The following is a 13935-nucleotide window of genomic DNA, read 5'->3' as shown; positions in this document are numbered from 1 at the left end:
TGAAATCCCATCTTTGTTCACTGTTCAGAATGATTTGGACCATATTTTAAGTTATTGTTCAAACCCTTGGTAGAGAATTGAATGATAGCATTGAAGAATTGTTTGAAGCCATTATGATTTACTTTCTGATCCTTTTCCCTCGAGTATAATTGTTTAAGATCCTCTCTTCCTGGTTCCTGAAGCCAAAAATCGACAAAAACCCATGTTAATTGAGCAATCATTCTATTAAATGGTCGAGAGGTAAGATCTTCAATATCAAATTCATCATTGTTCAGTATTTCTCTTTTTTCTTGAAATCTCTTGAGTGAATGTTCAAAAAGGAATTCCTTGTTTTGAATTAGGTTTACACCCTGTCCTGATGGGGAGACAATAGCATCTATTGCTTGAACATATATGAAAAATAGCTGAAGTATTTTCTTTGAGTTTTCATCCTTCATCACACTTTCATAGTTGGTACCAGTCTGGTTTTCCCAAAATCTGAACCATAGTTTTTGATTGGCCCATAATTCTGCAAATTTTCTTACAAGGTTTGAGGTGTTAAAATTCCGCCTTTTCTTCTTATTTTCCAAAGGCAACTGTGATACTGAAGTATCTCTTCTGCAATATATTGCTTTTATTTTATCAAAAAACTTTGAAGCCTTTTCAGAATCAAACACAACTCTTCTGCTTTCAAGTAATTCTTCTGATTGAAAGAAACTTTGAAGTTCTTGTTTGACAATTGAAGATGGATTTTCTATTTCTATTAGGTCTACATCAAAATGAAGAACTTTCATCTTTGGTTCAATATCCATTGAATCACCCTTTTTGGAACATGCAATTATCTGATGTGTAGCTTCTTTATATTTGGGACAATTGTGGCCATATTTTAACTGATGGTTTAAGTTTGTAGTGCAGGATTGAATGATGCAATTGAAGAATTGTTTAAAGCCACTCTTTTTTCTTTGCTTTTCCTTGAGGTACAGATCTCTAATATCATCTCTTCCTGGTTCTTGAAGCCAAAAATCCAAAAACCACCATACCAATTTAGGTGTTGATCTTTTTTGTGACTTATAAATGAGAAATTCAGTCTTCATTTCATGATCATTGAATATAATTTTATTGAATTTCCAAAATCTCTCAAGTGAATTTTTGAAAGGTGATTCCTTGTTTTGAACTAAGTTTCCCGTTTTTCCTGATGGACAAATAATAGTATCTATTGCTCCAACATATAATAAGAATATTTGAAGCAATCTTCTGTAGTCTCCATCCTTGATTTTATTTTTGAAATTGGCACCAGTCTTTTTTTCCCAAAATTGGAACCATAGCTTTTCATTAGACCAGGATTCTTCAAATTTGGCTAGGCGCTCTGTTCTATTGAAATTTTTTCTTTTCCTTTTGTTTTCCTTTGATTCTGAAACATCTTTGATGGAATATATTGCATTGATTCTATCAAAAAAGTAAGGAGCATCTTGAGCATTAAACACAATCTTTCTTTTTTCAGTGAATTGTTTTAAAAGAAAAAAACGGTGGAGTCCATGCTCAACTTTTGAAGATGGATGTTCAATAAAGAACAAATCTATATCAAAATTTATTTCCTTCAACTTTGGCTCATTGGCAATATCATTCAATTTGGAGCCATCTTGCGAGCTGGATGCCAGATGGTGGCAATTTCCTTCCTTTTCTTGAAAGATATTTGCCTGAATTCTAGATTCAGAAGCCACTGTTTCCTGATTATATGTCTTATTTTTCACCATGAAATGTCCAAGATCCTTGCTGCTTTTGATGGATTTGCCTTTGTAATTCTCATTCTCCAAACTCAAACCTTCATCTTGGCCTTCAATCAGTTCTTTGGATTTGGATTCTGGCAAAGGATTGTAAATTTTAGGTTTCTTGTATACTGGACCATCTATGTGATGATACTCCATAGGTTTGGCAGAAAGATGTGAAGCAACATGATGGAAATTTTCTGTAGAGGTCCCCAGTATCGACTTATCTTGCTCGTCAGAAGAACATCTACTATGGTAGTGGAGGTTTTCTTGGGCTAGATTTTCAGTTTCTGAAGAAAGCCCAAACATACCCAGAAAATCTCTTGTTCCATCCAAATTGGGAGCTTGGAGTTTTGCAATTGATTTTTCAGAATGGGATTCCATTCTGACTTTTTGCTGTGGTAAGATTCCATGTGTAAGATGATGTACCAAATCTGTAACAACTGATGAATCATAGCTTCCCAAATGTCCATTATCAATGAGATTCCTAGTCTTCTTCACACCTAGAAATGACCCTGAAGCCAAAAAACAGGATTCTTTGTTGTAATTTCGCTCAGCTTCCCAATGTTTACCACTACTAGCATCATATTTTTGATTCTGGAACTGGCCAGTCGAAGCAAGCTTCAACTCATGCCCTGCTTTTTTAAGCTCTTCTGGTGTGTTGATGTTATTTCCGTGCCTAAACACGAGCATACTGTGATTATTACTCTGGCGGACTTGAGAATTTGATGTCGCTGGTCTCTCAATTGCCAATGCCAAAGAGCTCTCAGGGGAGGGGTCGGAGTTTCGTCCCGGAATAATTTGGCTAGTGGAATCATGAAAGAAGTTGTACATTGCTTCACAGGGAAGTAAGATCCCGTAAACGGCGAATAGGACATGAAAATTGGTTTTGATTAGCATCATTCTAACAATTGGCTAGGGAAGCAGAGAGTGAGTTGGAAAACCAGGTTTGCTATTTTCCGAAGAAGTTATTTCAAAGGAGGATAACTAAGGAGTTTTTCCTGCTTGGACTAGTCGCAATTAGATTCAGACATTGCAACTTGGTCCACCCCTTCAGTCCAGCCCATTTTTGTAGCTCGGGGAACTGAAACAAATTGGCAAGCACGTATGTACATGATGTACCTCGCGGAGACCCGTCAGAAAACTGTGCGCATGCTTGTTTGAATATGTAACTGATTGAGTAACAAAACACTAGAGAATAACAATTCACGGACAATACTACAAAATATGTTTCCAAGGGTGGCCTACTAGAGCGTCTCCACCGCGGGTGCTAAGAGGACTTCCACCGCGGGCCCTAGTTTTGCGTCGCTAAAATTTGATCATTGGGACTGCACAGCCAGTTTTACCGCCCCAAACTGCTGTGGCGTACACCACAAGCCTTCAAAGGGGGTCTGTAAGAGCACCTGGATTAGGTCACCAAGTTGCGCGTGGCATTCCACTGTACAAGGTTTTGGGCTGGGCCCAAAAACTGGAAACAAGTACAGTTTTTTGAGTGGTTTTGGGGGCCTAGGACATTGTTAGCTCTGGTTTTATACCCACAGGACAATCCTGCAATTATTTAATTGCAGTTTTTACCTCCATGTATGGATTTAGGAATTAACCAGGAAACATCATTATGGGTTTAGGGCCCTGTACTTATGCATTTAGGCCCATATATGGGGGGTGGGTCCCAAAATATGGTCTTTCAGAATAGAAAATAAAAAATGGCTGGACTGAATAGGTTGCCATTTTAGATTTGGAATCTATACACCCTGTAGACTCCAAAAATTTACCTTGCAGCCAGTCCCCTGTGTGGCACAACCAGGCTGTGCGGGCAGCTCTGTACAGCAGAATGCCGCGCGCAACTGTAGTTTGACCCTGCACCCGTATCAGGTTGGATTAACCCAAGATAAACTTGACCCGGAGCTCTTTTTGGAGCTAGTGGGTTATAGATTTAGACCCCCGGCCCTAATCCTGGAACCAAAACCAAGATGAATATTCATTATGCTCACAAGCATGAGATTTATGTGTTTAGGTTCCAAACACATAACATATAGGCACTTCAACACATAACTCCAACCTGCTAATCCCCACAAATGTGTTTGGTTAATAGGAATAGCATATTCCAATCTTAATCCAAGCTAGTTAGCCCACACTAATCTAGCCAATGACATGGATTCTCTAAACATTCATGAAACATTTCATGTACATAAATTAATACACTTGCCAATGACTGGAGCCCAATCAAGGGCAGTATGTATATAACAGCCCTCAATAAACTGCACAAACCCATACAGAAAAAAAGCAAATTTATTTGATGAAATTCCAAGGCAGTCATCAAGAAACCACACCTTATCTTAAATTAACCAAATGGTCATTGAAGGGGAGCTGGTTTTACTATTGATTCTCTGGGTGAATGAATAGCAGTGTGAAAACTCAAGAAACTGCTGCCAGGTGACATGCAATATTCAAAGGCGCCTTTGTTGTATTGCATGGCAGCTGGCAACAGTTTCTCGAGTTTTTTTTAGTGTTAGTACAAACAACGGTGGGCCACTACACTAAAATATCTGTAGCGTGCGCTATCCGCTAGTTTAGCGTTGCATAGTTCCTGACACAGTGCTGTTAGATCAGTGTAGCGCCCGCTACGGGCCGCTACGCTACACCACCGGGCGCTAACAGCGCTATCAGCATTTTTATCGGTTGAATAGCACTGCTAGCGCTGATAGCGGCAATAGAGGCCCTGTAGTTTTAAGGGGTGCCTGTTAGCAGTAGTGGGCAATCACTGTCTGCTAACAGAAAACCCCGTAATTTGTAGTTTAGATCCGCTACGCTGCGCTGAACTACAGACTAAATGTAGCGTAGCAGCCCACCATTGGTAAAACCCAGCCCATTCCATTGCAAATTCCAAGAATCCCATGCACATGGGCAAAGTATGACATATATGGTATTCAAAATTGCATAAGATTTTTTTACATAAAATCATAAACTGCAATTTTGGCTGGGAGATGTCACTTTAAGTTTTATGCACGCTGACATCTCCCAGCCAAAATGGGCTTTATGATTTTATGTAAACAGTGGCATATGCAATTTTGAATACCATAATAATTCCCTGAGTACTTGTTGGGTCAAAGAAAAATTGGAGTGGGCCAGCCCACAACCAACCCATTCTCAACACTACAATGTAAGACTCAAAAATTGGTTGTGAAAACCTTTTGATGAATGGAGAAGGGGATGACAGAGGTGCAAGCTCTGCCCTTCTATAATACCAGCTACAATACCCACCAAGCTCCTCTTGGCAAGTTTCAATAAGGTGATAGGTGTTGAATGCTCAAGATGAGTTTGTTCAAGACACAGTATAAAGATGTATTGCTATGTAAGGGTTGTTATGAGTGTACTAGTAGGTTGTAAGTGTTGTGAGTACAGGTGGTGAGTAAATCACTGATGAGTAATAGAATGAGGAACTACAAATGGGGGGGGGGGGGGGGAGAGAGCTCCTTATATAGACAAATGTGAGGGATTTTAGCACCAGGGCAGCCCCAGTGAGAGATTTTGGCTGGCCTGGGCTGTCTACAATTTATGCAAGGAGTGCATGCATGATGCGGGGAAAAGTAGCATGCAATGCAATAAAACCAAACAAGAGTGGAGGTGAAAGTTCTAGAATGCAGAGAACAATGGCACAGACTGCAGGGGCAGTACTGAATGATGTCATGCAGATAGCAAACAAAGAAAAACTAGTATATGCATTATATTAGGGAAAGGTGACTTGAGGTGTGTGACAGGGGTTTGACTGGGTGCTACAGGTTGCCTGAAGGGTCTAACTTCCAGTGCAGTGGGGCTCCAGTTATGGTTCCAGCAGTGAATAGGGGTTAAGCTGGCCGTAGAATCTGATTATGGGGTCTGTTTGGTTGTAATTTGAGGCCTTCTATGAGTAAATATACATATGAGAGAAAACTTTTGATTTTTCCCACTTTGTATACCACATTGTGAATCCCTTGGAGTCCCTACATGTAGGGACTCAAGGAAAATATTTAGGGATGGTGGTAAATTTTGAATGCAACTATACTAGAAACTGTGGTGGTTGAGTGGTTAAAATCCTGAAAATTCCCACTAGGGACCCAAATTGGGCCTGCAGTGGAAATGCTCTAGGCCGGGTTGCTAAACCAAATGTAGCACCCCAAAACCACTTTAGCAGCGCCACCACAGACTCCAAACCCATATCAAATATTTAAATTTGCCTCTTGGGTGCTATCATGTTTGAAAGTACTCCCTGTACTGAAATCAAAACCACACCTTTGTTTAATAATCATCCAGAACACAGCCTCAGCTTCATCTCATGTTGATTGAGGACAACATCCACCTCCATCTTGCTGATAACTTAGGCCCTATTATTGATCATGAAACACATGTTCTGAGGGGCTTCTATTTCCTCACTCACTACTCATAACTTCCCCTAGCAGTTTAAATATATCTTCTTGCATGTTTTTCATGATGTACGCAGGTATCACAGAAATGGAAAGCTGACATCCATGTTGGAAAGTCCCTCATGACAGACCCTACCTGAATTTGTACATCTATGGTTTTAGTATTGTTGTGTGGATTGTTTTACATGGTCATAACCCTTGTAATGGCATATTTATGGTATTCTCCAGTGGGATGCCCTTGGACAGGTTTCACTGTAATATTCTCTGGAGCAGTGTGCTGCAATCTATTGGTTGGGGAGGGGAGACAACAACCATTCTAAAATGTGCCTTAATTCAAGTAGCGAAGCACTATGCACCAAACCTGTAGGTTTTTTTATGACAACCCATCTGAGAATCAGCTGTCAGGAACAAATCAAGGTGATGAAAAAACTGGATATATCAAAAGGAATGTTATTCTTACCTGGATAAGACTTGAATTTAACATTTGTTAGCCCTAAGTCTTCATTAAGGAAATCAACCAACTTAGCCCCCCATTGGTACCTACGTAAAGAGGAAAAATGTGAGAGAAGGAAGATATCAGTGCCTTTGTTGATATTTTTATCTCTCTTGAAAGACTGGATACTCAACTGAACAACTGGATCATCAGTACCATGCCCCCAAAAGACACTCAGCTTAGAAGCGTGAGCCAGGGATACCCCAAAGGGAAGCCAGAATTTGAGCAAGGCAGATGAGCTGGGGATTCTTTTTCTGAACTTGATTATGTTTAAGTGAGAAAAAAGGAAGTGAAGACTAAAATGTTTGACCTTTTCTTTCAAGGTCAAAAATCCTGACAGACAGGCAACCCCGGCCAATGGGGAAGGAGTAATGAGACTGGTGAGGATGGAAATTGCAGAACCTGGTGCAGGAAGAAGCAAGGAATTGAGAAGACCTAGTAAGATAACAAGAAATAAAGGCCAGGAGGCAATAACCCACAAAAAAAAAGTATGGAATAGTAAATTTATGACAAAAGACCTTGTGAAAAACCCCAACAACAATTCTCTCAGAGGGAATGCCTGCTTTGACCTGCTTCTCAACCAAAAATTTAATGGTCTAGACAAGCAGAACAGATGAGCAACAAAGAAAAATAGGGTGGGATATATACACACATTTAGGGCTGAAGGTCTACCCAAAGGTGGAAAAGGGAACAATGATAATGAGCTTCTCACCTTCACACTTTCAAGAAGCCCTTTTTTGTCCTCCAGTGCATCCGGCCGGAGGCCCAAAATGCCAAACCTGCACGCATGTTCATATTAGCCATGTACCTCAGACGCATCCCAATTATATCAAATGAGCATAAGATTATTTTTTTTTCTGTGTGAAACTGACCACAATGGCATCATTGCTCCCATATTTAGCGTCACTGGTTGGACTGGGGCATCTGGGAAACTAGACAGTAGATGCATCCAATGGAGTTGGGTTGGTAAGCGGATGTGTGGTTCAAAGTCAATCTACAGCATCATTGTGTGCAGCTTACACCCTTGATGGACCAACCAATTAATGGAATACCTGTCAAGGCAATCTTGCCATGTGAATAATCAAGCTAGACTATGATGAGGACTGGATGTAGGCAAGGAATCTGGTGCAAACCAATTGATCCAAGGCATGTGCAAACCAAGCTGTTTGGCCAGGAAGGACCAGCCGGAAGACAAGTTGCCAAGGCTGTGGCTGAAGATGACGGCAGGTTTTCTCTTGACGGGGGGCAACATGTTAATATTGCTGAATGGTGGAGATTTCTGGAAGGGCCAGAAACAGGCAAACAGCAGGCTGAGCAGGGGCTGGATTCCAAACGGATTGTAGCCAATTGTGCTTAACAGGGGTACCACCACAAACGGTGAGAGAATGAGGACACCGAGTGTCCACCATAAAATCCAACTGCCAAGTATAGCAATCTTTGCAGGAAGATGTCAGTTATTGCCAATGCCAGCCACCCTGTGGTTTCCAGATCAAGTGGAATCAATTTCATCAGTCTCAGGTCCGCTGAAAGACTGCTTGGTACCACATTTCAAAATCATTAGGGGGAATGAATATTTGACATTGGTTCACCAAATTCAGTCCAAGCCCCGAGTGTTCCACAAGTGCATGCAATTGGACAGAGGTTGACTACATAATCATATTGAGGGCTATCAAAGGGGTGCTCGTGGAAATTTGGTCTGGACTCCGGGATGGCTCACCGGCTGCACCCCGGGTGCTGCGGTCAGCTTTCACAGAACAATTACAACCTACATAAAACAAAGCAATCCAGCACTAGATCAAAAATGCCTGGGATGATGAGCAAAGTTGTGCTGACTCATGACCCTCATCACTTCTCAAATCTTCCAAATGTGCCAGTGATACAATATGAGCCTCAGTGAGGCTCGGTTATACAAAACAGGTGGTTATCACCAACAGTGGGCTGATACACTAACTGTATTGTTAGTTTTTTCCACTGCACTACACAAATAATACTGTTATCCTTGATTTTATTGCAATAACAATACATCTTTTTGATTTTATTCTTTTTGGCTGTTATTGTATTGGTAGTGTAGCTGAAATATGCCAGGTTAACAATAACCCAATCCTAGTTTCATGATTGTTATCTGTTGTTATTCCTGATAACAAATACAATAACTGTCAGTTTATCTCTGCAATTAATGATAAAATTACTTTCAGTGTATTGACATTTTTGGTAGTAAAAGTTAGTTTTGTGTTACAAAAAAAAAAAAACTGGGACATGATGTTTTGAGAATCATTTTATAGAGGCTGAAAACCATGAAATAACAGATACTGTAGTGCAGAAGATTGTTATCCTAACTCTGATACACTAACTTTCAGGGAAATGTTGGTTATCCAAAAGAAATGCACTACCTGTTAGTGTATTTTGAGTGTATTCTGGATAACAATACCCAAGATCTTCAATGAGAAACTTTGGATACACTAACTATTAGTGTATTGGGCTATAATTGGGGATAACAATACCCCATTTGTCTCGCCAAATAACCACGGATACACTAACGGATATTGGCCCGTAGCGTAGCGTAGCGTAGTGGCCCATCGTTGTTATCACATAACATAACTGCTGCCAAACAGGGCCTAAATTTTGTTGAGCTTTTTAGTGATAGGTGGGGGAAGCCCTTGACTTTTTTCTTGGTGAATCTGGGGTTTTAATAAACTAGGACATCTTTCTTGATAAAATGAAATATGAGACAGAAAAGAAAAAACAAATTTCTGGACTACTGGGAGACTGCCCTTCAAATCTGTAGGGGGCTACAGAGTCAGATCTGCAGCCTCTGTGACTAGATTTTTCTCCAAAAATCCACATTACAGGCTGCAGATCTAGATATGTGGGGGGCTACAGAGCCAAAGGGAAGTCTTCCACTATCTTTTATGAATGGGATTGTAGTTGACAAGATTTCTTAATCTTTTGAGAAAGCTTGTGCCATGCTTCAACAATTTTCTGCCACCAAGTAGATTTTCTAGCACTTGAGTTATCAATTGGGCCATCTCTTGGGATATTCCCCTCTTCATCTTTTGGCATTTGAATGGATTTATCTAAAAGAGCCCACATTCAGTTTCACATACTTATTTCTGAGATTAATAATTTGAATTTTTCTGTCTGACAGACCTGTTAGGAGGTCTTTTTTTTGGCTTTTTATCCATTCTCTGTACAATTCTTCAAAGTAATTTATATCATCCCACTTTCTTAAATCCATAAAATCCTAGACCCCTAGATCTAAGTTTTGGGGTGTTTATTTCTCAAAAAATGCAACAAAAAAAGTCACATTCATCTCACAGCACATGTTGAAAATCCCCAAAGGCCCAAAGGCCCTATGGATGACCCTCCAGCTGTGCCGTAGCAACAAGCAAAAGTGGGCCGGTTGTTAAAGGTGTCCAGGGAGGGCCTAACCAAGTGGTTATGGGGCTCCCAGGGAAGGGGTAGGACAAAACCGGATCCCCTGGGGTGCTATCGAGCTTAATGCTTCCCCCCTTTAAATACCCAACAGGCCAGCCACTTGCCTCACCATAGTATCCCGTTTGACGTGTCTCAGTGGCTGATATATATGGCCGCCACGCTGCTGTTACTTTCCCTCCGCCGGCTGTTTCCACCTTGACCGTTGTGATGCCATCCTCATTTTGTCCAGACCCCACCTCAGGCTCACAAGCGAGAAATGGATCAAGTGGCTGATATCAATGGCCGCCACGCTGCTGTTACTTTCCCTCCGCCGACCGTTTCCACCTTGACCCTTGTGATGCCATCCCCATTTTGTCCAGACCCCACGTCAGGCTCACAAGCGAGAAATAGATCAGTTACAACCAGGCTTGTTGGAAAGAGTGGATTGCGTGATCATGTGATCGTGGCTGGTAGAAAGCTCCCACCCAATTCTGGCCCCAGCAGCTCATCACCCAGTCAATCATCTCCTGCCTCGGTAATCCGCTCGGACAGTTGAGGCGAGATCCCAATAGACACCATTCATCCATAGATGCTCCGTGAGATGATACACCAAGCTATTCCGGTTCTGTAGCAGATGTTGTCAGTCAGTCAGAATTGGTGAATGGGTGATTGGTGTTGCTCAACTTGATCAATTGACTGGATATATTCAATGTGTTTCTCAACCAGTAGCTTGGTGGGCAATTCTGCCTTTGCGGTTGACATGTTTCTTGCTCAAGCTGGTTGCTCGACTTTGTGTGGTGTGGTCTCAGTCTGTACCAATGTCTTACTATTTTTGCCAAGTTGGCAAATCAATAAGCCACCTGACAAGCAGGCCATGGACACAAGGCGGAAAAGCCCAACTGGTGAGTGAACAAGCTTCTTGACCAATTATTACAAAAAACTGACTGGCACTTCAGATGCCCTCAAGCCAATCTGGTTCCAAACCAGCGACCCAACTGCATAATAATAATTCCAAAGGAATATCCAAAACACAAACACATCCAAAACAAGTCCCACTTCATGGGTCAAAACTTCAAAGTCCTTCTGGCCGTATCACCCCCACTACTAAGCCGTTGGAAACAAATGCTCAAGACGGAGCCAACGGCACGAAGCTCGACCGAGCCACATCACACCTACAGCGCGCCGGTTAGCCAGTAGGAGCCAAGCAACAAGCCAGCAAACGGCTCAGCCAAGCAGAAGCAAGGCGTCAACTCGCCCAGCAATCCCCTCTACTCCAGAACGGCTCTCTCCACCATATGATCACCTCCGCCCCAGACGTTCCCGCAATGGCTAGCACTTTCTCCAACCCCGTCAAGCCCGCACCCACCAATGACTCGGTGAACTCTGATTCTACACTGCCGTGTTGGCAGCAATACAAGGATCAAGGTCCCGCAGCTCATCGGCATACTTGCTTGTAAATGCCGTGGGAACTTTCATAAATATAGCTCGCCTCCAAACCTGCAGCGACGGACAATTTAACTATTGGTTGACGTTACCACATGTTATCAAAGTGAGTGGCGATGTTCAACATCTTTCACGGCGGCTCAACTTTTTCTACCACTAGCGCGGCCTACAATAGGATCCGCAAACTGAGGTGTTGAGCACGTTTATCATTAATCCTCACAATGTAATACGGGGACAACATAATTGGCCGTTGGGCGTGGTTCTTGGGTCAGTTCAACAATGACAATCAAAACACCAGATAGCATTGATAAATCCAATTAGCACAATTTGCAGGATTGATCATTCCTGACTACATAATTTTATTGATTGCAGTCAAGCTAAATGGTTAGCTTTTACATGTCTTATATCTGTTTATGCTGCAGCATACATAGTAATAACTGCCACTGACATTTCAAGTGACACTTGTCAGCAATACTATAGCCGCCCAAGCGCCTTCCACAAATATCATTTCCCAGAGAATTCCACATATCTTTTGAGGCCATGTTGGGAATGCAGCTGCCATTTGGATTGAGGGGGCCCGCATGAATGGAGCAGGAAGCTTTCTGCCTTTGGGGGAATGTACTGGCTCACCAGGGGTGAGTAGGGGGAAAGGGGGCTATGCCCTGCAGCGGTGTAGCCGCTTTGGCCTCTAGTACTTACCAAATGAGACAGTTTTCTTTGATGCATAATTTTGAAACCAAGATTTTTGCTCCTGGGACACAAATTTTATCAATTCGAGAAATTGAACTAGATGCCTATTTTTCTGTCTGTCAGTTCTATATTCTGAAACCATGGCTGCCTGAGATAAATTCCACAGTGTTTCAAAAAAGAGGCATACATTTTGTAGAACTTTGGCTTCAATTCTTCTGTAATATCTTCAAGGGATAATCCTGATTCAAGCATTTCAGAAAATCTAGCTGGCCTAGTTAGTGCAAAAATAAGACATTAATTATCCAGTTTAACTCAACAACTATTGGCTAGGATTAAAAGAAAATGTCAAAACTGACAGTTCATTATTCTTCTCAAGCCAATACAGGTGAGTGGAAATCAGATGTGAAAGGTGATAAAACTTTGGACCCTGGACGTATTTTTCAGACAATTTATCATGTGTTCTGCTTTATTTGATCATTTGAACCAAAAATAATAAGCACCTTGATTAACTTTCTATTTATTTCAAATATCCTCTTGTAGGCCTCCCAGCTGGTTTGTTGTTGAGGGTTGACCTTGTGGGGGCTGGTGTGGAGGTTGATTAGGTTCGGAATAGAACTGGAACTGGGAATGGGTTTGTGCGTCGAGGGAGGAATAATCTTGAGGTCGGGCATGAGAACCTGAGAAACTAGTCGAAGCTTGTTGATTGGACTCATCGTTATTACTGCTGTTGTCGAATTTCTGTAACTTCGAGTTCAAAATTGTCAGGGTGGACCGGATTTCGTTCAATTCGAAGTGGGACAGGTTCGGGATCTCGAGATGGTTGAGAAAGTTCTTGAAGTTGTAGTCCCGGCTCTGTTGAGCTTGTTGGCTCTGGTTGCTCAGATTGTATTTCAAACTGGATCGTAGCTTGTTCTGTCGTACTTCCTTCAAGTCCTTCAGGGTCTTCTTGACCTCTTCCAACGAATCGATGTCCTCAGCCGCACTAAAGGAATGGACAATTGATTGAATTCAATAAATCCCCAATATTTGTTTGGAAACTTGGGAGGGTAAGAAACCAGACTCAACATTTCGATCAACAATTTCGAGAGCTCGAACCAGAAGTAGGGTAATTCCGAGAGTTGCGGAGAATTGACTTCGAAGTGAAGGAGTTTCTTTAATTCGAGCAACGATAACCAAGCGGGCAGGACGACTTTGCCCAATTTCTTCAGCTTCAATTCGATGATCAACCAGACCGGCAAGGTGGTCACTTTCAGCGGTCGTAAGTCTTCAAATATCATCTCCGAATCCAAGTTCCTAAACTTAGCGATCTTCCGGTTCGGGATGAACTCCATCTTCTCCATCTTGATCATCATCAGCACTGTCTCCTTCGGCTCGATCGTCATCCTCTGGAATCTTGGCAACGCCATCCTGCTCTTGTCCCGGTGTGTACGGTGATTGCCGGCTGGTGGGTGGTGGACGCGACGAATTGATGGCGGCGCGAATGCGATGGCTCTCGATCGAAGGACCACGCGACATGCACTTAGCCAGTATCCCGCCTGGGATATCCGGTACATAATCCGGGATATCTGTCGAGGGACCACGGATCAAGCCAGATATCTGAAACCCGAGGTTCCGAAACCTGCGGATATGGGCGGATATTTCTGGATCTGAAGCGGGGCTTTTCAGGATGCAGAGGCTCAATGGAATCGACACACGCACAAGATGAGACGTAACTGGCAATTGGCCTGAACATGAAAAGGAACTGGGGGGA

The 13935-nt window shown here is 42.2% G+C and overlaps 2 protein-coding genes across 2 annotated transcripts; one reads left to right on the top strand and one right to left on the bottom strand.

Moving 5' to 3' along the window:
- Positions 1–11111: 11111 nt before the first annotated feature.
- Positions 11112–11509, top strand: PtA15_15A397 (uncharacterized protein; the record flags this gene model as incomplete). The annotated part of the gene is made up of 2 exons (XM_053163598.1): positions 11112–11237; positions 11312–11509. 2 exons carry the CDS (start codon positions 11112–11114, stop codon positions 11507–11509), a joined length of 324 nt encoding a protein of 107 aa, XP_053027558.1.
- A 1198-nt stretch (positions 11510–12707) lies between these two features.
- Positions 12708–13591, bottom strand: PtA15_15A396 (uncharacterized protein; the record flags this gene model as incomplete). The annotated part of the gene is made up of 2 exons (XM_053163597.1): positions 12708–13167; positions 13251–13591. 2 exons carry the CDS (start codon positions 13589–13591, stop codon positions 12708–12710), a joined length of 801 nt encoding a protein of 266 aa, XP_053027557.1.
- Positions 13592–13935: the final 344 nt, after the last annotated feature.

Source organism: Puccinia triticina, chromosome 15A (genome assembly GCF_026914185.1).
Source record: "Puccinia triticina chromosome 15A, complete sequence".
In the NCBI taxonomy this organism is placed as follows: domain Eukaryota; kingdom Fungi; phylum Basidiomycota; class Pucciniomycetes; order Pucciniales; family Pucciniaceae; genus Puccinia; species Puccinia triticina.
Note: the sequence above shows the minus strand (reverse complement) of the source record. Positions and strands in the feature narration are given on the sequence as shown.